Source organism: Myxocyprinus asiaticus, chromosome 44, assembly GCF_019703515.2.
Source record: "Myxocyprinus asiaticus isolate MX2 ecotype Aquarium Trade chromosome 44, UBuf_Myxa_2, whole genome shotgun sequence".
Lineage (NCBI taxonomy): Eukaryota > Metazoa > Chordata > Actinopteri > Cypriniformes > Catostomidae > Myxocyprinus > Myxocyprinus asiaticus.
This window is the reverse complement of record NC_059387.1, coordinates 14704558-14729741: the sequence shown is the minus strand read 5'-3', so window position 1 is coordinate 14729741 and position 25184 is coordinate 14704558. Positions and strand designations below refer to the sequence as shown.

Genomic DNA, 25184 nt, shown 5'->3' with positions numbered 1-25184 from the left:
ATAAACTGTGCTAATGTGGCATCAAATGACTTGCTCTTATCATCTGATTGCGGCTGCATTTCTTTTCTAGTGCTCTTAGAAACTGGTGCTGCCTTCAACACCACAGATCATGCCATTCTCTTGGATAGACTTGAGAATTATGTTGGCATTTGTGGACGCTTGGTTTAGGTCCTATTTCTCTGACCGCTACCACTTTGTGTAAATGAGGAACTGTCAGATCAAATTAAAGTAAGGAGTGCCACAGGGATCAGTTTTAGGGCCTCTGAAACTCTTTTCTCCTTATATATGCTCCACCTTGGATACATTATCAGGAACCATGGAATTAGTTTTCACTATTATGCTGACGATACCCAACTTTATATTTCTTCGAAATCCAATGAAATTTCACAATTTTACAAATTAACAGAGTGTATAAATGATATCAAAGAGTGGATGGCTAGAAATATCCTTCCACTTAATTCCAATAAAACAGAAGTACTAGTTGTTGGAACAAAAAACTAAAAAAAAAAATAAGATGCTAAAATATAATCTGACTCTTGATGGATTTACCGTAATGTCAATTTCTACAGCAAAAAATGGAGGTGTTATATTTGATACCAATCTGTCCTTTGAAAATCAAATTTCCAATGTTTGTAGAACTGCACTCTTCCACCTCAGAAATATTGCTAAGTTACAACACAAGCTATCTGTTTCTGATGCCGAAAAACGAATTCATACCTTCATGACCTCAAGACTAGATTATTGTAATGCATTACTAGGTGGATGTTCTGCAGGTTTAATAAATAAACTTAAGTTGGTTAAAAATGCAGCAGCTAGAGAGCTAACTAGAACCAAGTAATACAATCATATCAGCCCCATTTTATCTGCGTTACATTGGCTACCTGTTAAGTTTCATATTAATTTAAAAATTCTGTTAATTACTTTCAAAGTTTTGAATGGTCTAGCTCCAAAGTACTTAAGTGACCTTCTGTCACACTATAATCCATCACGCTCACTACGATCGCAAAACTCCGTACCTGTTAACAATACCAAGATTATCAAAATCCACAAAAAGAGGGAGATCTTTAGCATATTTGGCTCATAAACTATGGAAAAGTCTACCTAGCAGTGTTTGGAACTCAGACACACTCCCTCAGTTCAAGTCTAGACTAAAGACTTATCTATTCAGCCATGAATACACCTAATTTATCCCTCAATTCATAGTTATGCTGCTTTAGTTAGGTCTGCCGGAACCGAAAACACTTCTCTTATTCTTTAAACCTGCTTTAAAGTGAATGGCATTTATGCACATTTTATTCTATTTCTTTCCCTGTCTAAACCTTGGGATTATATCCCGAGGTTACCAGAGACTGCCAGATCCATCTCCGGTCCTGCCTGATGTCCTATTCCTACTGTCTCGCTGAGTGATGATGACCAACTGCAGAATGTGCCAGCCAGACTTCACTTCAGTCTACTAAAACAGACTTCACAGAGGATGAATTGATGCAAACTCAAAGACATAGGATCCTTCACGAGCCACTGCCTGAAGCATGGGCTCAGGAGTTCAGCAAAATTACCTGCCATAAGCTTCTAGCCAGACTGCGATGTTCCTCACTGAATGATACCCATATCAACTTGGTCAAAGGACGAACAACACTGTCTTAAAAAAAAAAAAAAAAGAATTAACCACTAACAAAAGCCTTCATCAGCCAAAATCAAGGGACAATGCATCTACGTGTATTTCTTCAGTTAATTCGGGATGACTTCAAGGACTTCAACACTAAAACTTATAGTTCATACAAAATAATCTTGTTTAACCATTGACCCAATACTTACTTCGTTTACTCATTTTAATATTTCTAAACATAAATAACTAATATTGGCATTATATTCATTTGTTTTCTGTTATAGCATAATTTAGTGTACAGCTGCTTTGAACACGCCTGTTTTGAAAAGCGCTATACAAATAAATTTGACTTGACTTGGCAAATGACGAATATTCTTTAGATGTTTAAAATTATTTTTAAAAAGCTGAAATACCTTTGAAAAAGTCAACCCCAGTGAAAGGCATTGTCTAATTCGCATCCTGACAAAGCAATAATTATGTTTGCACTTTCAGTCCTACAGAACTTTTAAAATAAATAAGCACTCTTACCTAAGGATCAGTTGGAAAAGGTACATACTGTATATCTGCTGTCTGGAGATAGGCCTGTTGAAAGAGAGTTCACAACAACATCAACAGCTGCGCAGTCCACTGATAATCATTTCAATGCTGCGTTCATAAATAACAGTCTCTAAAAGAATAAACTGTACTGAACCCTTCAAAAACCTTTCCGAGGCTTTACCAATGAATTTCGAAAAGGGAACTTTACTATTAAATTTAGATAATGATCTATACATTAATGCGATTATCTATATTAAGTTACAACACAAGGCTGATCCCACACTTACCCATTGATTGTAAATTATTTCTCATCCTTCCTAATAACTTATTCAAACACAGAAATTTCATAACAACCTCTGATACAAAGTTTGATAATTATTACCCACATAACATCTACAAACAGAACAAGAGCTCATAAACCTGGTTTGTCTTCTGCTGTATTATTAAAGGCCAAGTGAGTAATTTTTGTGTCACTATCACCGAAGGGAATTGTAATAATGATTCTTTTCATACAGGTTCCCCGAACACTCGCCCCATCTGCCATCGGTTGGCCAAACAGATAGTGCCACCCCAAACTCACGCTATTGCTTGAGCTAATGCTGCTGTTTTGGGCTGGGCGGGAAAACAAGGTCATGTTTTGAAAGTGCAACACTTAAGCTTTTCTAAGAAATCAACCAACAGATGGCTTTCTTATAGTTGTCTCATATTATGCTGGGACAGACAAAAGAATTGTAATACTGATAAAATTACACACCTTTAAAGATAGAATTTGAAATGGGAAACTGGAACACTCGTTGTTTATTCTTTCGTAATAAACCTTGTGATGAAAAAGTGCACGTTGAGATCCTAAATTCAAGAAATTAGTGTCAAATTCCTCACTTGTGTTCACTCAACTGCACCCTGTGATCACAATTTCAGTCACTGAATCATTAGTAATAAAATATTAATGTAAATGGGTACAAAAATATGCTCGTTGCCACCCAACATTTCACATATTGACCAGGTTCCTATCCCTTTTGGTCACAAACTTCCAAGACTTTTCCAGTTGTTCATGATTACTGGATAAGAATATTTTGAAATCATTTGATAGAGATTGCATTCACAAAGAGAAATTTCTAGCCTGTTTATACGGAGCATAACTTCAAAAAATTATATAAACTTTACTATTTTTATGACTTTTTAAAATTTCATTTACATCCCCAATTGTGAAAAAGAATAATGCTAACATTAATAAAAAGGAGTGATTTGTAAATTTGATTCACCCTATGCTATATTGAAAGCACTACAACAACATTACTTGATGTTTTACCGTGTCAATGTATTTATTTATTATTATTATTTTTAATACACACTCATTTCAACTCTTCATTTGGGACTTTTGTGTTTTTTTTATTTATTTTTTTTTATTCTCTGACATTTAGAGATTTTTGCAAGAACTCTGATCCTTTTCTCTTTAAAACATTTGAGTGGTGCTGCACAACATGACCTGCTTTCTTGAACTATTTTTCAACATCTGCACTCTTGGTCCCTAAACCCAGCAAAACTGCATGGATACAGGACACACCCTGAAACTCTGTCTCTTCCTCCACAAGCCCAAGAGGTCCACTGTCAGAATGCAGAGAGACCTGCAGTGCCCACCCACAGCTGTTCACAGTGTCTGTCTCTCTCCATCCTTTCTGACCTTCATCCATGCCCTTACTTACTGCAGAGTTACAGCCTATGACCACACCCTCCCCTCTCTCTCTCTCTATATATATATCTATATATACACAGTAGACTGTATCCATTCTTGATTCAAGCATGTTCAAACTGGCTGGTGATTTTCACATAACAGAGTAAAAAAAATTCCCCCAAACAAAAATGTAATATTATACAGATAAATATTATAACCGCATAAATCAGAACAGCACTTTGATTTGGTAAAAGAATTTGTAGAAGTGGTGCAGTGAATATTAGCATCAGTGCAAACATGCAGCCAAGCACAATCCCTTACACCAGTAAGAGTTACCATATGTTTAGTAGTGCATCACCACAGTTGATTTGCATAACACCAAATAAAAGCAGCCTTTGTTTGCATATACCTTGGCTACGAAGCATTTAAAATAGTAAACAAACAATTATAAAAAAAATGAAAGCATTTTATTTCATCTCAAGATCATATTCAAGTCATCACATCTGACAAAAAAGATTACAGCCTATCACAGTTTTTGAAAGCAATTTTTCAGACAAAAAACAAAAACAAAAAAAACAGAAAATTATAACACCTAAGGAAAAAAACAAAATAAATCAAGAACTATAAAAAAATATAAAAGATATGAAAAGATCTATCAATTAATCTCCACTTTTTAATATGAAAGTACCATTTTATTTCAAAACATAATTTAAACACCTTTTCTTTTGCACAATCAAGCAGACAAATGAATTTGAATCTTTTATATAGAAGAAATTTAATCATGTCGCCATGCAGTGGATGTAACATTAAATATTAATTTAAACAAAAATAATATATTTCTCTCTTTTAATATAATGTGTATATCTAGATCATATAGATATTATATAGATATTTTTTATGTTCAAGTCAAAACACCCTTTTACAGGGAAAAAAGCTAAATTAAAACAATAACCACAAACATAACCTAACAATGCTTTCATACAGTAGCTGCCATCAGTAGCATGACTGTATTTCAGAAATGTTAAAAACAAGGATTTCAGCAAAACCATTTTGGCACAGAAAACCACACATAATGCCAGTAGCATCTGCTTAGTAAAAACAAGAAAGAAAAGAGATGCTTTTGTCTGATTCTTTTATGTTTAATAAAAAAATTAAAACCATTCTGTGCATCGCTTCAGTCCGGTGGGGGGGGAGGGGGGGCATCTCCTGAGCATGTACTTGAGGCCAGTTGTGTACGTCCCAGAGCTTGCTGCTACTGCAGCATGCTTTTTATGGTCTTATTGGTTGACTCATCGTTAAGATGTTTTGTTGTGTACCTGCACACAAGACGTTAATTATTAAATATTTGACCTGCAGTATTTTGTCATGGGGCATACAAATCAAGCAATCTGTAGCACTGATGCCAAAACAAGTACAGTTCTGATGAACTAAACTTCCTATAGATTACTGTTCAACAGAACATAATCATGATCCCCTTTTTCAGAATAAAGGTTACAATGTCAGACCTTATGTTCAGATAAACTGAACATTGATAACACTTTTCTTTTTTTTACACGATAGTCAGCAATCGCATAAAAAGGGTCCAAAATCATTACTCGCCAAGTGCTAAATAAGAGTAAAAATTGGCTTGGGCGAGTTAATAAAATGTTACTCATAAGTTAGTCGTTAACTTTATTAGGCACTGCAGCATAATATATGGTTTAATTAAAACTGTAACAATAACAGTCGGACCCTCACTGATGTGAGCGACTGAAATCAAAGTCTAAAACAGTCTACTGAAGAAAACATCGCAACAGATGAGACTCACCTGTCTCAGAACAATTTTTACTTAGGTGAACATTTTTACATTAGAGTATTCATAATCATAACATAATCATAATACATCTTCACGTTTTTGTGACTACGAGTGACACAATGCTCTGCGCTGTTTGTCACTAATATGCAAAGAATACAACTAAATAGTCCCACTGTCATAGCGAGAAAAATACAGTATATTTGTAATAAAAAAAAAAATGCTAAATTATTATATTTATTCTTTTATACATTATATGTAATGGTTTATATATTCATGTTTATTATTCATACAGTATGTATATTTGTTTTTTCTCAATTCACCCACCACTGGCAACTCTGGATCCTTGCACATAAATGAGCATGTTGCACAATCTTACAGCAATTATGCTTAATAAACCAACAACGTGTGTTGTCATTAAGGAAAACCTATGAAAGTCATTACCCGTTTAAGCAGAAACTGATCGGCACAACTAGATTTTTGTCCATCACCCAATTTTTTGTTGCTGTAAACACCGCATTCCTACTAGCTTATCCAATGTGCACAAGTGTTGACTGTTTACATTTTGACCTCAATAGCAAAGAATGACCTGACGTTTTCAAATCTCATGCAAACGTAGTTTTCTTGCATTGTCATATTTTTTGAATAAGCAGGTTTTTTTTTTTTAGTTTTTTTCAGCAATTATAGTAACAGCGCATTTGTGTGCATGTAAACGTGCTCCATGAATACAATCTTTGATTTGTATTTAAAACACTGTAAAATGACAAAATTATGTTAGATATACAGTACAGTATTGCATGTTTTGGTAACACTTTACAGTAAAGTTCCGTTTGATAACGTTAGTTAACAACATTAGTTAACTTGAACCAACAATGAGCAGTACTTTTACAGCATTTCTTAATCATGGTTAATGTTAATTTTCAACATATACTAATACATTTTTAAAACCAAAAGTTGTATTAGTTAAAGCATTCTGAACTAACATGAACAATTGTATTTGTATTAGCTAACATTAACAAAGATTAATAAATGCTATAAAAAAGTGTATTGCTCATTGTTCGTTCATAACTAATGTTAACAAATGTAACCTTATTGTAAAGTGTTACCAATGTTGTTTTGTTCAAAGTGGTACCTGAGAGCATTTAGTAGACCTTCCACACTGTTTGGTGGCTGATCTCGGAGCACTTTAATACAGCCTTTCATCTGTTTGGGGGGGCAAAAAGCAGCCATGGTTAAAGTGGCACTAAAATGACAATCCTCAAACTGATAAGTCAAGATGCTGTGAGAGAGCCATCACCATGTTATCTAAGCACTATGATTGTGAGTCAGTGTCAGTCCCCCAGGGAAAGAACTTCAGAGGTGGGTTTGCTGTAACAAGAAGTGATGGTTTTACTCACGTCTATTTTGGGAGACTTTGCGAATGCGCCGACGGGATGGACGTAGTCGTATAGGATGATGACCCCCACCATGACACGCAGACAGAAAGAAACGGTCTCCTCGCTGGTGAATCGGCTACGATACTCTCTGAATAATCAGAGAATATGCGTGTGAATAAATATTTCACATAGTGGATTTCTAGTGGATTCAACTGACTTTTTATACTTTTCCATCTGTAAAAAGGAAATGGTAGACTTACGGGGTTTCCAACATAACTTTGCACACACTTGCCATAGTGCTTAATACATCTGTGGTGTTTTCAATGGGCAAGTTCTTATTCTGTTTGGCAAACAAAGACAATAAGCTATTGTTTATTGTGCAAAAACAATAAAATGCATTCTTAAGAAATGTCTTTGTGAGGAAATATGGACAGTTTTAACTGTAGAGAAATTTTCTTTTTTTTTTTACCTCAGATACAAACTTTGTTGTGCCATCACTTAATGTCTTCAGCATAGGTGTGGCATCAGCATAAAATAGAGATATCCGATTGGCCAGTTCATTATTCACCTCGTTTTCTCCCTCTGCCTACATAGACAAAAAAATACAAAAAACATATCAATGAAGGAAAGCAAAAACAGCTACTGTCAAAGTATGGCAAGATGATGCTAATGCATGTTGAAGTTAACAGCAGTTCATAAAGAGAGAAATCTGAGGATGCATATGCTTCCAAGAGGCTTTTGCTCAGTGGCCCAATTTCTCAGGTGAAAATCAGTCCAAAAACTCTAATACGACTTTTATGTAATGCATATTAAAAAATTATTCCCTCTATTATGCACTGATGTTCTCAACCTTTCTGCTCAGAAGGACAGGGAAAGAGTGTTGGACAAATTATGGGTTCACCACAGACATGGGCATGCCCATCAAATATGGCATTTTCAGATGATTTCTCTGCTGTCATAACCTGAGTAACCGTGGAAAGTCCCAGAATACAGCAATTCCTGTCGGTTAATGGGATAGATGGATTCCGGGCAGAGGAACAGTGAATTGAACACAAATGGGAAAAGTGAAGACGTGCTCAGACATAAAAAGAGAATTAAGCTTTAGTTCCCTTCACAAAATACGTCTTTAATATTTTAAAAGATCTGCAGCACTATGAAATCCAATTCTACGGACGGTAAGGGGGACTGTATTCTGCTGAATAAAAGTCTAGGCTAATTTAGAAAGCCATTAATATGAGCAAAACACATCAACTCCGAAATGAGGATAACCAAAAAAAACAACAAAATTATTTTATTTCATAAACGAGCGGTTTTACTTACAGTAAACTGCATACACCTGCACATTCTGGTGTTTCGAGTCTAAAAATACGTTCAAATATTAAACAATAGTCTTAAATGGGGCCAGAGGCAGATGTGCAAAGCGCTAGCCTCTAGAGTGATTAATTTAGCTTTCTTTCAGTGGGAGAGCCCAGGGGGGTTATGGTGGGCTTCTGAATTCAGTCTGGGAGAATGAGGGGAAAACCAGCACCACTTGACTAAACAAGGTATCTGAACTACATGGTGCCCTTTAAGGGTATGTGCTAGGTCCGTCTCAGATCAGATTATTTAGTCCTATGAGATCTGAATGTCTCTGGGGAGGACCACAGATCAGGTGCCACACCATACTGGTGCACCTCATTACACTTCAGTGAGCAACTACGAACTCACTCGCTCTCCCAGTGGGAGACCATTTTCTGTTTGGGTCCTTAGTGGTCCCCTGAGGCATGGTAAGTGCAAGTGGCAGAGTATGTGAGTGAGAAAGAAAGATAGGTGTGTTAGTTAAGTAAAAACAGGGGTTTGTATAAAATTGGTGATACCCCCTCAAAAGGGTACCTTTAACACTCGTGTTGTGTTCATTTTGTGCTAACACATTTTGTGTTCCCAGTCAAAAATGACAGGCCCACTAAGATTGTTTATAAATCTCTCATATTGCAATATTATAACAAGATAATGCATTAGATCTTTTTATCAACTACTTTTTTAGTAATTATGACTAAGAGGTTTTGTACTCCTTTTTGTAACATATTTATATATATATATATATATATATATATATATATATATATATATATATATATAAAATAATGCGTAATTAATTAATAACCACTTGCTTGATCTGATCTAACAAAATAGATGTCATTTTAAAGCCTAGAATCTGTTGTTTACAATGCATAGCTGATCCTACCAATTCCTTAATAATGCTTTTTATTTTGCTGACAAATTAGAACCGTTTCGTTCTCATCATTTGCTAATTTATCACAACAATTATATTCAGAATTGGTAAAACCACAAAAATATGAGATAGCCATGTGTTACATACATATCATTGGAAAGGCCTCTATTAGTAGAATGCAATAGCAAATTTGATTCACTCAAAGGCAAAACTGCAGTGAGTATTAGTGTATGAAATTCCCACAGACACATCAATACAATAAACAGAAGTGTCTTTTTGTCACGTTTTTCCATTACTTCCTGAAGCATACATGTAACTTAGATAATGACATATCATAACTTGATTCAAACGCAACATATGATAAGTAGATCTTGAAATATTCCTCAAAGAGTGTACATGGAAAGATGATGCACAAGAGGGTGCTCAACACACGATGTGTGTGTGTGTATTTGTTTGTGTGTGTCCAAGTGAACTTTGTGTGTGCAAAAACACATCCACGTATGTGCTAATCTAAAGGATTGGGATGCTCCTGAACACTTAATATTTCTGTATTTTGTAGTCTAATCCATTCATTTCCAATGGTCGGTCATTTTTGACCGATAATACAACAAGTGAAATAAAATAAATGTAAAGAAAATGGTCAATTTTGTGATTTCATATATCATGTGTGAACAAAGTCAAGGAATTTTATTCCAATTGGATTAAGTAAAAAAACAAAAAGTTGTCCAGGTCAAAATGACCGGAACACAACAAAAGGGTTAAAAGAGTGAGTAAATGTTAACAGAATTTTCATTTTTGGGTGAACTACACCAAAAGGTAAAAAGAAACAGGGAGTTGGCAAATGTAGAGGGGAGCAGATGAGAGAATAGACTAAAGGAAAGTCATAGCAATAGAGAGGTGACAGTTTCTATTCTTGAGAAACTCACAGGAACGTTATTGATCCTCATTCGACTCAGGGTTCTCCTGTAATAACTGAAGTCATTCTGAATGGCAGGATTTGTCATCTGAAATATAATGAAAACCCAAAGTCTTTAGTCAGTATAGAGCAGTAATTGCCAACTAGGTGTGCACCCTGGTAGGTTCCAGGGAGTACAAGGAAATTTTTTTATTTTGCTTTGATGAACCTCTAAAACAGGAACATAATAAAATCTCATTAGTTATCTCATTTTTTTGTGAATGCCTTAAGTGAACACAGATATTTATTGAAAGAAATCCAGTATAATGTGATTTAAAAGGAATACATTTCAGGTTTGACCAATGGATTTTCATGACTTTTTCGTGATTACTGGATACAGATTTTTAGAGATAGCACTCACAAAGAGGAATTTTTAGCCAATAAATATTTTAGGAGTGTGCATAACTTGAAATTTCCATGACTTTACGATTTTATACATTTTTATGACATTTCCAGGACAGGGAATTATAATTTCAAAATGTACAGTTATTTCCAGGTTTTCCAAGACTATTAAGGTTTTCTTTTTCACTATAAATCAATAAGACACATAATTAAATGGAAAAATTAGTGTCCGTAGCACAAACGGTGCTGGACAAGTTACATGCCAAAGGTTTAATACTCAGGGTATGAGATTTTATAAAACCTCTGACCCCAAGTAAGATCAATAGTAACAGTGATGCTTGCCTTAACATGCACCACTAATAAAAATGTATGTGTGTGTTTGAAAGGGAGGCAAATCTCCAAGCAATTAATAACTATAGTATGGATTCAGTGACAGGACTGAAGTAGACCAATGCAGTGTGGTACACAAGGAAGAGAACACTTACAGCATTAGCTAAAGCTTTGCTTAAATGAGCACCATATCCTTTAGATAATCAGAGCGATCTTTATCTGTCAGGACCTAGACTGTCTGGGACCTGTTTGTTCCCAATAGATGTATTGTTTGAACTTGAACCCTGCTGCTGTATATATGCTGCTCGTGACAGATGGATAAATATACTTTAATGAACAGAGTCATGTTCAGTTTACGGTTGGGGGCACATTCAGTGACATTTGAAGGGGGTGCTCGTCAAGATGAGAGTGAATTTGGGTTTGAGAACAAAGGTCACGGTAAGGAATGACCTCTTTAGGATTTGCAAGAGCAAAGGTCACCTTTAATTATCACAAATTACCAGCTCAGTGAATTTTGGACAGAGATAGTGCCAGACATTAGGTTATTAAAACAACTGTTAAGTAGAGAATGATAACATATATAAACCCACTTTATGAAAATGAGCTGCTGATGAAACCCAAAGGCAACATTAAAATAACATGCATGTGAACAAAGAATTGTTGCATCTAGGGCTGGATGATACACTATATTGCCAAAAGTATTCGCTCACCCATCCAAATAATTGAATTCAGGTGTTCCAATCACTTCCATGGCCACAGGTGTATAAAATGAAGCACCTAGGCATGCAGACTGCTTCTACAAACATTTGTGAAAGAATGGGCCGCTCTCAGGAGCTCAGTGAATTCCAGCGTGGTACTGTGATAGGATGCCACCTGTGCAACAAGTCCAGTCGTGAAATTTCCTCGCTACTAAATATATTCCACAGTCAACTGTCAGTGGTATTATAACAAAGTGGAAGCGATTTGGGAATGACAGCAACTCAGCCACGAAGTGGTAGGCCACGTAAAATGACAGAGTGGGGTCAGCGGATGCTGAGGCACATAGTGCGCAGAGGTCGCCAACTTTCTGTAGATTTAATCGCTACAGACCTCCAAAGTTCATGTGGCCTTCAGATTAGCTCAAGAACAGTGTGTAGAGAGCTTCATGGAATGGGTTTCCATGGCCGAGCAGCTGCATCCAAGCCATACATCACCAAGTGCAATGCAAAGTATCAGATGCAGTGGTCTAAAGCACGCCGCCACTGGACTCTAGAGCAGTGGAGACGCGTTCTCTGGAGTGACGAATCACGCTTCTCCATCTGGCAATCTGATGGACGAGTCTGGGTTTGGCAGTTGCCAGGAGAACGGTACTTGTCTGACTGTATTGTGCCAACTGTGAAGTTTGGTGGAGGGGGGATTATGGTGTGGGGTTGTTTTTCAAGAGCTGGGCTTGGCCCCTTAGTTCCAGTGAAAGGAACTCTGAATGCTTCAGCATACCAAGAGATTTTGGACAATTCCATGCTCCCAATTTTGTGGGAACAGTATGGGGATGGCCCCTTCCTGTTCCAACATGACTGCACACCAGTGTTCAAAGCAAGGTCCATAAAGACATGGATGAGCGAGTTTGGTGTGGAAGAACTTGACTGGCCTGCACAGAGTCCTGACCTCAACCCGACAGAGCACCTTTGGGATGAATTAGAGCGAAGACTGCGAGCCAGGCCTTCTCGTCCAACATCAGTGTCTGACCTCCACAAATGTGCTTCTGGAAGAATGGTCAAAAATTCCCATAAACACACTCCTAAACCTTGTGGAAAGCCTTCCCAGAAGAGTTGAAGCTGTTATAGCTGCAAAGGGTGGGCCGACGTCATATTAAACCCTATGGATTAAGAATGGGATGTCACTTAAGTTCATATGCGTCTAAAGGCAGGTGAGCGAATACTTTTGGCAATATAGTCATTGAATATTCATGATACATTCCCAATGATTTTGCTGCAGATATAAAAATTAGACAATATAGTGAATATAGTCTTTTAATGTGCTTTTTATTTGGCCATGAAGTTTTCTCAAGTCTGTCATCATTTGACTAGTTTTGTAAGCCCTTCTAGTCTCACAACTTGCAAGTATGAAGAATAGTGCTGCAACTAATGATTATTTTGGTATTTGATAAATCTGCTGAATATTTCTTAGATTAATCAGATAAAAAGATAATAAAACAAATGTTTTAATAAACAAATTATACATTTTTCATTGCATTCTATACATTGTGTTCAATAAGCTACTGTAAACTGACTTCACTGCCAGGGCTTCTCTGTACATGATACAAATATCCGACTAATTTATAATGAAATTTGTTGTTGATTATTTTAATTATTGAATATTTTAGATTTTATACATTAGTTGTTTCAGCACGAGTTAAAACAGATTTGTTTTAATAGTGTCTCTGATTTAAACTTCAGTAGCAAAAATGGCAAAAGTTGGTTAAGTTAGATAAATTTCTGGTTAAGTTCAAACTGTCCGTTTTCATAAATCGATTTAAAATTCCGATCCCACAATTTGTTTTTGTAATCACTTAAAAATGTTCTTGAAGTCTCTGCATGACATTCTTTTATGTTTTAAAATAGTTTAATAAACATGTATATAGGTAATAAATACGGTTGAAATTATGGTTCCTCTGACTGAAATAATAATAATTAAAAAAAACTTTTTAATCCATTTCAAAACAATTACATAACATCTAGACAAACATTAAATATCGTCAAATAGCTATTTCGCCCAGGCCTATTTGCATCTGAGAGCTGGTATTTAGTCTGTTTACTATCAACTTTAATTCGGGACCTCTCAGTTCTGTGCCGCTGGGCATCGGGGTGTATGTGAACGGGATGAATATTTGTATTAGAAAGATACCGAAATCAAGGCGCTAGTTTGGCCCTGAGACAAACAAGACACCAGCTAAACAAAATATTATTTGATTTCTTTGGACACATAACCCGGGACAAATTAGGTGGTTTACTCTTCGGTCATTTAAGGTCGTGTAAGTGTCTGAGGTTTTGACAAGCGGTGTCGAAGGAGTTGTAAAAAGAGTAATAGAATAATCACACTATAGCTCAGCATCATGGCTTCTTAGCACATCCACTTTAATTATGTCTGTTTTGCATTGTTAATCTGGTACAAAAGAAGCAGCAGGTGTTAAAGCAAATGATAAAAGAATAAAACAAGTCTATGGGATCAAAAAGCTCTTATTTCCTGTGATCTTAAATGTCGAGAAAGGATTGCAAAGCACCTGGGGAGGCGGTATCTGATTTGGGCAACTGGAAAGAAATTATTTTCTCATTAGCTGCTCTCTAATCACAATTAGCATGTCACTAGTGAGAAGTAGAAGCTTGTTAAGGCATTACATTATGGTCAGTCTCATAACAAAAGGCTGAATATTAATATTCTAACTTACAAATTGAGCTCATTTTTAACTACCGAACGCATTTCCTTTCTCTAGAAAACATCAAACTAAAGAATAATTTCTATTCACAGACCACTAAATGGGTGAATCTGACAAAAACATGACTACTGTAGGTCACATCTGAATCAAAATCAAAAGAAAGAAATAAGAAATTATATTTTGAATAAAGCAATTATTTTTTTGTATTGTGACATTTATCATTAAGCACGTTTCCTCCAACATTCTCATTACATCTGGATGTTTTACTTTTTCAGTTTTTTTGTTTTTGTAATTCCCATTATTGTCAAAGGTGATTTTCATTAGAATCTCATTACTGTAATACGTTTTATTATGTATTTATTTTTAAATCAGCATAAATACAGTACAACAAATACTACCATGATGTATGAATAATTTACAATTAAAACCTGGTACACATGTTGCAAGAAAGGGATAAGGTACAGTCAGATGGTTGTTATCGCAAAATGAACCCCAACAGGAGGATCAGGACACCGACGCGAAGCAGAGGACTATCATATCACTCTGAAGGGGTTTATTTTGCAAAAGCAACCGGCTGACTGTACAGTATTCTACATATTACATGACTACGAACCAAATAAATAAAAGCATGGACATAAAATATTCATTTGCATTGAAATTATGTAATTATGTGAGAAGAAATAAATTGCTGAACAGCTGAAATCCACCACCAGTTTGCATCGGAGTTCTGTTGGTGTTTATTCTGTGAAAACTACCGTCTAACTCCTCATTAACCAGTGTTTTACAAGACTACTTGTCAAATAAACAAATAAATGGACATGAAACGTTGATTTACGTTGAAACTATGTAATTATGCGAGCTCTGTTGGTGTTTATTTTGTAATTAATGACCGTCTGACTGCTCATTATAGTTGCCAAATAGATAAATAAATGCACATGAAACATGCGAGAAGCAGTCTGATACGAGGATGGGCAGATGTTACTGAGAAATATGATGGCGCCATTAACCAATCAGAATTGAGTATTCCAGAGAGCTGTGTAATAACAGTATACTGTACATGTATATAATATACTACAGTATATAATATATATTTTTCCCATTGATTTTATTGATATAATGCTCGAATAACAAACAAAAAAATCGTTTTCTTGATGATCATTTTTGTATTGTTTTCCTGTAAAAATATCTAAAAATCCTTAAAACAAGATCAATTAGATTGATCTTGTTTTAGAAACAACACTGCATAAGATATTTAGGTTTTTCAGAGAATGTATTTTTAACATGTGTATTTTGTCTTACTGTACTGGCAGAGTTTTTATAGTCAAAACAAGTGAAAAAAAATCTACCAGTGCTGAAGAAGTAATCCAAAGTATTTAGAATACGTTACTGACCTTGAGTAATCTAACGGAATACGTTACAAATTACATTTTACAGCATGTATTCTGTAATCTGTAGTGGAATACATTTCAAAAGCAACCCTCCCAACCCTGACTATTGGCCTACATTGTGTCAGTTGGCTAGTATCGGTGTACATCTATTGTTGTATAAACATCCAAACAAACAATGATTTCACATGCAAATTCAATCAACGACTGTTTCCGTGCAAATCATTTAGGATTATCCTGTACTTCATGTATTAGTCTCTCTTGCTACTGAATAATAATGAAAATATAAATCACTGTAACTATGTAAACAGCTGACCATTTATTGAGGTGTTGTAGTCACCTTGAGCTCATCAAAGCGCAGTGTGAAGTGGAGGATCTCAGCGAACTGTTTGGCGAGGGCTTGCTCTCTCTCCAGGTGCTGTGTTGGGTCGTTGTATGTCTCGCTGGTCAATGCTCTCAACAGACTGTGGAGCGCCGCTTCTGTAGAGTCAGCACTGAGGGTCAGTCAGGGTCAATTAGGTTTTCATTGAGTGCAACTGTAAAAGTTCTACATAGTACAATGATTGTACTATGATTAATGAGGTGTTGGTGGCACTGTAACGCACAGAGCCTCAAGTGGCTTACTGCTTTTATAAAATAATAGAAACAGAAATATAATAAAAGAACATAAATAATACACTAATTAACAATAATAAATGACAATAACACATTTGACAAGTAATTATAGTTAATTTGCCTACGGCAGGCTGTTTACAGTTGGCGAGCATCATGCCAGATTAATACAGCATTTAACTGATGTAAAGTCACAGGTGCTCATAATGTATACCAGATAGATACACTGTTAAAATGTTAAGACAAAAAGTATTTGGACACTTCCTGGTTGTCAAACTTATACTGCATTCCATTCAACTCGGAAAGACGGAATTTCCTACTTCCTACTAGGAAAAGTCCAATGGAACGGCACTTGACGTTGGGAGTTTGTACTTGGAAACTCGCGCGGAAATCTTAAAACTCTGATTTCTCCGAGATGCAGGTGCGTGACATCACACAAGCATGTCGGCAGGCACCCATGGAGATGTACAAAGTCAATGATAACTTTTATTAAAAATATCAATCAATGATTAAAACTTTCTAGAATTCATGATATTAACGCTTGTTTAACAAACGTTTGCAGAGACAGGTATACAAAGCACAGTAAATTGTGCTCTCTTTTGAATATATTACACCTGTAGCACAAACGCTAGCGTTACAGCATTGTTTATCAATTGCGTTGATAGGAGATGTCGCTGGAGAAGTTTTGTTACCTTACAGCTATCTTCCAAGCATCTGGCAGTGGAATGCCTTTATGGTCGAAGATCTGAGATATCAGGTAGGAATATCCCACATCCAACTTTGAATGGAATGCAGCATTAGATTCTCCATATTTAATGTGATGAACTACACCTGCGGTTACTCTGCTATGACACCTACGTATGTGACTTCATACATGCACTAAAAATTACCATAAGACCAGTTTGTTAAAAATACTGCAATTGCAAAAATGGGTAAGAAAAGTGAAGTTAGCTCTGAGAAAAGGTCTAGCAACATATGTTGCAGATGCCATGCCTACAAAGCCGATGCAACCCATTGCATCCAACAATGTAAATAACATGACTTGTAAGATGATATGAGACCTAATTATACAAAATATCAAACTATTTGTTAGGAATACTAGTTAGGAATGAAGCATTCACTGAACCACATATTCCGTCGCAGCACAATAGTAATGACTTCATGAATTTCTTTACTGACAAAATTGAAATAATAAGAAATAAAATTGGAAATAGTCAAGTAATTTTTATTTGTATAGCACCTTTCACAACACACATAGTTTCAAAGCAGCTTTACAGAAAATCATGCATTAACAGAAAATGAAACCGAAATGTCTATAAAGTCTTAGAGTGATCATTGTATAGTTTGATTAAACACGATTATTAAGTGTGTATAAAATAAGTAATTAAATAATAATTGCATTTAGAAACCCAGTCAGCAAGCTGAAGGCGACTGTGGCAAGAAACACAAAACTCCAGAAGATGTTGGTTAATGGAGAAAAATAACCTGGCTCACTGTGGGAGGCCAGTTCCCCTCTGGCTAACAGCATGAATATGCCAATATTACTTATTTATGTGCAGTGCAAGTCATGGTTTAAAATGAGTAAACTAAGTAAGTGTTAAGGGCCAGTGTTTAAACAAAGATTTTGTAAGAACTGTAAGATTAATGACTAATGTCTTTGAAGTTCAACCTGGATTAACTACAGAAGTTCATATGGATGCATTGTCCTTTGTTAGTTGGCTGATGAAGGCTTTTGTAGATGTAGTCCATCATTAGACCAAGGTGATGCAGGCCGAGAACTATGCAATCATCTGTCACAGTACCTCAGAATACAGTGTCTCATAATTTTGCTCACAAGCAACTTCAATCCCTCACTCTCATAGGTCATGAAGAGCTAACAAAACTTATCAAAAATTCTACATGTATGTTAGATCCAATACCAACTAAGCTCTTAAAAGAGGTATTCCCTGTAATCTCAGAACCTCTTCTTAATATTATTAACTCCTCACTATCCTTTGGACATGTCCCAAGAAACTTTAAAATGACAGTTATCAAACCAAGAAGCCATAGCTTGATCCTAGAGAACTGGCTAATTACAGACAGATTTCAAATCTACCATTTATGCTGAAAATACTACAAAAGTTAGTGTCCTCCCAACTATGTTCATTTCTACAGAGAAATGGTATATATGAACAGTTTCAGTCAGGAAATTGTACATATATTTAGGCCCCATCAGAGTACAGAGACTGCACTTATCAGAGTTACAAATGACTTGCTCTCATCATCTGATCGCAGCTGCATTTCTCTTTTAGTGATGTTAGATCTTAGTGCTGCCTTCGACACGATAGATCACGACATTCTCTTGAATAGGCTGGAGAATTATGTTGTCATTAGTGGACTTGCATTAGTATGGTTTACGTCCTACTTATCAGACCGCTACCACTTTGTATGTGTAAATGAGGAATTGTCAAATCAAACAAAAGTAAAGTATGCAGTGCCACAGGGATCAGTTTTAGGACCTCTGCTTTTCTCCTTTTACATGCTTCCCCTGGGAGATATTATCAGGAATCATGGAATAAGTTTCCACTGTTATGCCGACGATACACAACTTTATATTTCTTCTAAACCCAATGAAAATTCACAACTCTCCAAATTAGCAGTGTATCAATGAAATCAAAGATTGGATGGCCAGAAATTTCCTTCTACTCAGTTCCGAAAAAACAAAGGTACTAATGATTGGACCAGAAACCTCTAAAAAATAAACCGCTAAAATATAATTTGACTCTTGATGGATGTACTGTTACATCGTCTTATTCAGCAAAGAAATTAGGTGTAGTATTTAATACCAATCTGTCCTTTGAAAATCAAATTTCCAATGTTTGTAGAACAGCATTCTTCCACCTGAGAAATATTGCTAAATTACCACACATGCTCTCTGTTGCTGATGCCGAAAAATGTATTCATGCTTTCATGACCTCAAGACTAGATTATTGTAATGCATTACTGGGAAGATGTCCAGCAAGTTCAATAAATAAACTTCAATTGTTTCAAAAAGCAGCTGCCAGAGTGCTGACTAGAACTAAGAAATATGATCATATTAGCCCAATTTTATCATTGTTACATTGGCTATCTGTTAAATTTCGTATTAATTTAAAAATTCTGTTAACTACATACAAAGCTTTGAATGATCTAGCTCCACAGTACTTAAGTGACCTTCTGACACGCTATATTCCATCACGTTCATTACGATCACAAAATTCTGGCTTGTTAATAATTCCAAGAATATCAAAATCCACAAAAGGAGGTAGATCCTTTTCATACTTGGCTACTAAACTATGGAATAGTCTCCCTAACACTGTTGGGACACACTCACTCAGTTTAAGTCTAAACTAAAGACTCATCTCTTTAGCCAGGCACACACCTAATTTATCTTTCAACTCACAATTAGGCTACTTTAGTTAGGTCTGCCGGAACCAGAAACATCCATCATGATCTATAACTTTGATAATAAAATTGAATGGCATCTATGCTAATATTATTCTATTTGTTTCCATGTCATATCCCAAAGTTACCAGAGCCTACCCGATCCAGTTCCGTTCCTGCTTGGTGTCGGACTCCACTGCTACGTGTAGCTGAGAGATGACGAAAAACTACAGATGGTGCTAGCCAGACATCACTTCAGTTTTTTTTTACTTCAGAGGATGAACTGATGCCAACTCCAACTGTAAGACATCGAATACTTTATATGCCACTGCCTGAACCTTGGATTTAGGATGGACCCCACCGAACCTCATCGAAATTACCTGCAGGTTGAACTGTGATGCACCTCAACATTTATTTCTGCCTGCATCACCTTTGCTATTGATGGACTACACTCTTGAAATGGAATACACAAACTATCATTTAATTGCCAACAAAAGCCTTCATCAGCCAACTAACAAAGGACAATGCATCTATGTGAACTTCTGCAGTTAATCCAGGATGGACTTCAAAGACATTAGTCATTAATCTTAAAGTTCATAAAAAGTCTTTTCTTTTTAAAAAACTGGACCTTAATGCTTGCTTAATTTAAAACCATGCCTTGCACTGCACATAAATAATTAATATTGGCATTATATTAAAGTTGTTTAGCTAGAGGGGAATGGCCCCCACAGTGAGCCTGGTTTCTCCCAAGGATATTTTTCTCCATTAACCAACATATTATGGAGTTTTGTGTTCCTTGCCACAATCGCGTTCAGCTTGCTCACAGGGGATTTAATTTCTATACACATTTTACAATCATATTTAATCAAACTACACAATGATCACTGTAAGACATTATAGATATTACAGTTTCATTTTATTTATTTTTTGTTAATGCATGATTTCCTATAAAGCTGCTTTGAAACGATGTGTTATGAAAAGTGCTATACAAATAAAAATGACCTAACTTGACTATTTCCTCACAAAGACATACTCAAGGCTACCAAAAGTCATACAAAAAACACACATCTCTTACATAAGGTCTAACCTGAAGTTTCTAGATATTCTGAGCCCCTGCAGATGCCTCAACAGAAGCTGTTCTTAACCCACAATTCCCATTCTCATTCTCTCCATTGCTCTATTGAGTCAATATGGTACACGGCAGCATGTTAGAGCAATTACATTACATAACAAGATTCAGCCCAGCAGCCATAAATGAGTTTATGGTTGAGGTACAGTATGATCTCAGCCCGACTGCATTGACCTAATGTTACGGGTCTTAAAATATACAAACTAAACAGAACAGAGCTGCCTTTGGAGTGATTCTGTCTATTGCTGTTGTTAGTAATGAAAATTTGCTCCAAAAAGTCATACGTGGTGGAGGGAAACAGGAATGGAAATAGAAAAGCAATGGATGGGTGATGAAGGTTTAAATCCATGTATTAACTACACTCGATGAATAAATGAGCATTCAGGTTAAGCCTTATCAAAAGGCTTCTAGTCTAATAATCTTTGGGATTTCCGGTCTTATTTTCATTGGCTCATTTGAACATTGTAACAATCAAGGCTGTTTAAATGTACACAAACCAAAAAGTAACAAAAAGTGCTATGGTTAGAACAAGGATTTGACTGATTCACTGAAAAGTATCAACTGAAAAAAACGATTAATTTTCTGCTTCTATTTGCAGTGGTGTAATTGTCTGCGGATATCAGCCACAAAAGTAAAACATACTGTAGAGTTAAAGTTTTTTTTTTTTTTTTTTTTTTTTTTTTTTTACATGTAGTGAAGTAAAAGTCAAAAGAAACATTTAATCTCAAGTAGAAATATTTTTAGCGTTTTGTTACAATTTTCATTGCAATCAATAAATGTACACTAACAAAAATAAGTTTTACCATGGCAAAATCATGTTTTTTGGACATGGTAGTACCATCAAGTTCTTTTAAGTGCATTAAAGTGCAATGTAAAAATAATTGGTAAAACTTTACATTAAGGTTCCATTCGTTAAAATTAGATAATGCATAAGGTACCATGAACACTGTATTAGTATGTTAAAATTAACATTAACTAAGATTAATAAATGCTGTAAAAGTATTGTTCATTGTTAGTTCATGTTAACTAATGTTGTTAACTAATGTTAACAAATGGAACCTTATTGCAAAGTGTTTGCAAATTATTTAGTCACGTATATCAAAGTACTGTATTACCATCTGAAACCATCACTTTTTAAACCTTTTTCCGTAAGGTTAGACAGAGAGCAGCTATGTTAACCAGCCTATTAATTCTCATACAGCCTTAAAAAAAACAAGTGTTTTAAGATGTAAAGTTTTACATAACCAAGTCAGTACAGTCACACGGTCCCCTATTTAAAGCAGAGTGAGTGAGAGAGGGAATTTTTAGGGGCTGGTGATTCGTAGAGTAAATTGAGCAGATTTGCCATTCAGTAATAACCTCCATCTGCTTTAGTCAGCTTGGCAGGGCTAAAGAGCTGATTAAAAATGGCCATGGAAGCACACTATTCTCCTCGCAGTCAAAACAGAGCTTGAGATGAGCGGCTTTTACGGGTGCGTGCCGAGTATGAAGTGTGAGGCGAGGACGGCAGATCAGACGAAGGGAAGGGGAGGGTGAGCGAGTGTATGTCACATCTGATCAGATCATGAGAAAGCCAGACACAAGACCTGAGATACATAGAAAATGTTACAAGGATAGAAATACAAAGAGATATCCAGGAATGACAGGGGCATGAAAGGTGAGAAAGTAGAGATTGTGGAGAACCTACTTTAAACCAGACAAAGCAAAACACACACTCCATGACTAAAACTGATATTTAAATTTTTTAATACATACACTTCTCAGGGTTGAATTGAGAATGCCTTTTAAATTCCAATTCTGAATTTGAAGTGAATTTGAATTGAGGTGGCAAACAGGATGCAAATTGGTAAAAAGTTAAAATACTTTCTTTCTCTGCTTAATATGCAGTTGGTTGATTCCCCCGAAAACTGTAAACACTTTGCTCTGTGGAGCATTCAAAAGACCGCTCTGCTTGTTGGAGCATCTCGACCAGCCAGAAATAACACTGGCTCAATCAGTGGCATGAGTTTGGGGTGGGAATATTTGTTTGTCTGGCCAATGGAATATGGGTTGTGTTTTGGAAATCTGTATAAAAAAAAAGAAAAAGAAAAGAGCTGACGAGGTAATTAAGGCCCTGCCTACAGGCAAGACTCCGGGGCCAGATGGCTTTGCCACTGAATTTTTTAGATCTTATGCTACAGAACTAGCTCTACTTTTGTTAGAAGTTTATACAGAATCATTAAAGAATGGAAAGCTTCCGCCAACCATGACACAAGCCCGGATCAGTCTGATTCTTAAAAAGGACAAAGATCCAAGCGAGTGTAAGAGTTACCATCCAATTTCCCTGATCCAGCTAGACGTTAAAATAATAAAGTTATGACATCTCTTATACATATAGATCAGGTGGGGTTTATTCGGGGCCGCAGCAATTCTGATAACATTAAGTGTTTCATCAATATCATGTGGTCAGTGGCGAATGATCAGACTCCGGCCGCAGCCATCTCACCTGACACTGAAAAGGTGTTTGATATGGTAGAATGGGATTATCTTTTTAAGATTTTGGAAATGTACGGGTTCGGGAATACTTTTATTGAATGGATTAAGTTACTTTATAGCCACCCGGTAGTGGCAGTACAAACAAATGGATTAATTTCAGTCTGGATAGGGGCACCTGGCAGGGTTGCCCTCTTTCCCCATTATTGTTCTGTTTTGCCCTGGAACCATTAGCAGCCACGATAAGAAAGGAGGATGATTTTCCAGGAGTGACTGTGGGAGGTATGGCACATAAGCTTCTGCTTTATGCAGATGATATTTTATTATTCGTCTCCAACCCCACTAGATCTATGCCTTGCCTCCACAGAATTATTAATTCCTTTTCTAATTTCTCAGGATACAGAGTTAATTGGTCTAAATCCGAAGCTTTGGCTATGACAGCGTACTGCCCAGTAATGGATTTTCAGCCGGGCGCCTTCCAGTGGCCCAAACAGGGCATTACGTATTTGGCCATTTTATTCCCAGCTAATTTGTGTGATTTAGTTAGAGTTAATTTCGACCCTTTATTAAAAAGGTTTTCAAGTGATGTGAGTAGGTGGGTTTCATTACATTTATCTATGATTGGGAAGGTTAATGTTATTAAAATGTATTCCAAAATTCAACTACCTGCTACAATCTCTCCCTGTAGATGTCCCCCTCTCTTATTTCAAGCAATTTGATAGCATAGAGAAGTCCTTTATTTGGAACGGTAAACATCCCAGATCACATTTCAACAAGTTACATAGGCCGATTGACAAAGGTGGGCTAGGCCAACACAAGATTTTGTTTTAATATTATGCATTCAGTCTCAGACATTTGGCTCATTGGTCGCTTCCACCTGAGAGAGCTCCTCCCTGGTTTCGTATTGAACAGGAAGTCCTTGCCCCTATTTCGCCATTGCACAGCCTATCAAACTAACAGGAGAAGTTAAGTCACACCCCGTTATCTCACATTTGCATGTGGTTTGGACAAAAGTGTCCAGAATGTTTAATTCTGACATTTATTTAAACGTTGCCTCAAGCATATGGCTGAACCCTAAATAACATATTAATAAGTCCCCTTTCTGTTGGTCAGAGTGGATTGTGGGGGAGGTTAATATGCTCGGTGACCTATATGAGACTGTAGTGTTGAGATCCTTTGAAAATTTGGTTCAACATTTTGGGATTCCCAGATCTCAGTTTTATAGGTATTTACAGCTGCGCCACCTGCTCTGTATTGATTTTGGGAGTAGCACACATCCCCCTAAAGTGGCAGATACTTTGGGAGAGGTGATTGCTGCTTTTGGAAAAGATCATGAGGCATCAGTTTATTACTCCCTGCTAATTCAGAGTTTTGGGGACGGAGCTTTAACTTCTATCAAGAGACTATGGGAGAAAGATTTGAACTTGTTATTGGAGGAAGGAGTGTGGACTAGGATTCTAAAAAATGTCAAGTCTGAATCTAGAGATGCAAGGTTTTGCCTTGTGCAATTTAAGATTTTACATAGATTTTATTGGACCCCCTCTAGATTATTTAGGCTTGGTCTTAAAGACACACCCACCTGCTGGCGATGCCAATCAGAAGTTGGAGACACAACCCATGTCTTTTGGGGGGGTGTTAAGATCCAAGATTTTTGGATGAAGGTTCAGAATTATTTGTGTGACGTTTTGGGCACTCAAATTTTACTTTGCACCAAACTTTGTATTTTGGGCGATGAGGCAGTCATAAATTTGGAGGACAAATATATAAAAAATTGGGTTCTGACTAGCATTATGATTGGCAGACAAATTATTTTAAGGGGTTGGAAGTCGGATGGAGCGCCACAATTTCCGGAGTGGTGTGCGGAGATGGGAAGGGTGGCAGCTTTTGAGGAGATGGCAGGTAGATGGCTGGGTTTTGGGGACTTGTTTTTCAGGAAGTGAGGTAGGTATT

The 25184-nt window shown here is 36.3% G+C and overlaps 1 protein-coding gene across 4 annotated transcripts in view; it reads right to left on the bottom strand.

Moving 5' to 3' along the window:
• Window positions 1-4260: 4260 nt before the first annotated feature.
• The window catches only part of LOC127434742 (CYFIP-related Rac1 interactor B-like), a 103259-nt gene continuing 82335 nt past the window's right edge, over window positions 4261-25184 (bottom strand). For 3 of the 4 annotated variants that reach the window (XM_051687690.1, XM_051687691.1, XM_051687689.1), the window contains 7 exons: window positions 15960-16099; window positions 10122-10199; window positions 7453-7569; window positions 7244-7323; window positions 7005-7131; window positions 6740-6810; window positions 4261-5131 (listed from right to left, as the gene is read on the bottom strand). In XM_051687690.1, coding sequence (XP_051543650.1) covers window positions 5068-5131; window positions 6740-6810; window positions 7005-7131; window positions 7244-7323; window positions 7453-7569; window positions 10122-10199; window positions 15960-16099 — 677 coding nt within the window. In that variant the 3' untranslated portion in view covers window positions 4261-5067. Of the gene's footprint in view, window positions 5132-6739; window positions 6811-7004; window positions 7132-7243; window positions 7324-7452; window positions 7570-10121; window positions 10200-15959; window positions 16114-25184 lie in introns of all 4 variants that reach the window. The other variant, XM_051687692.1, reaches the window with a different exon arrangement.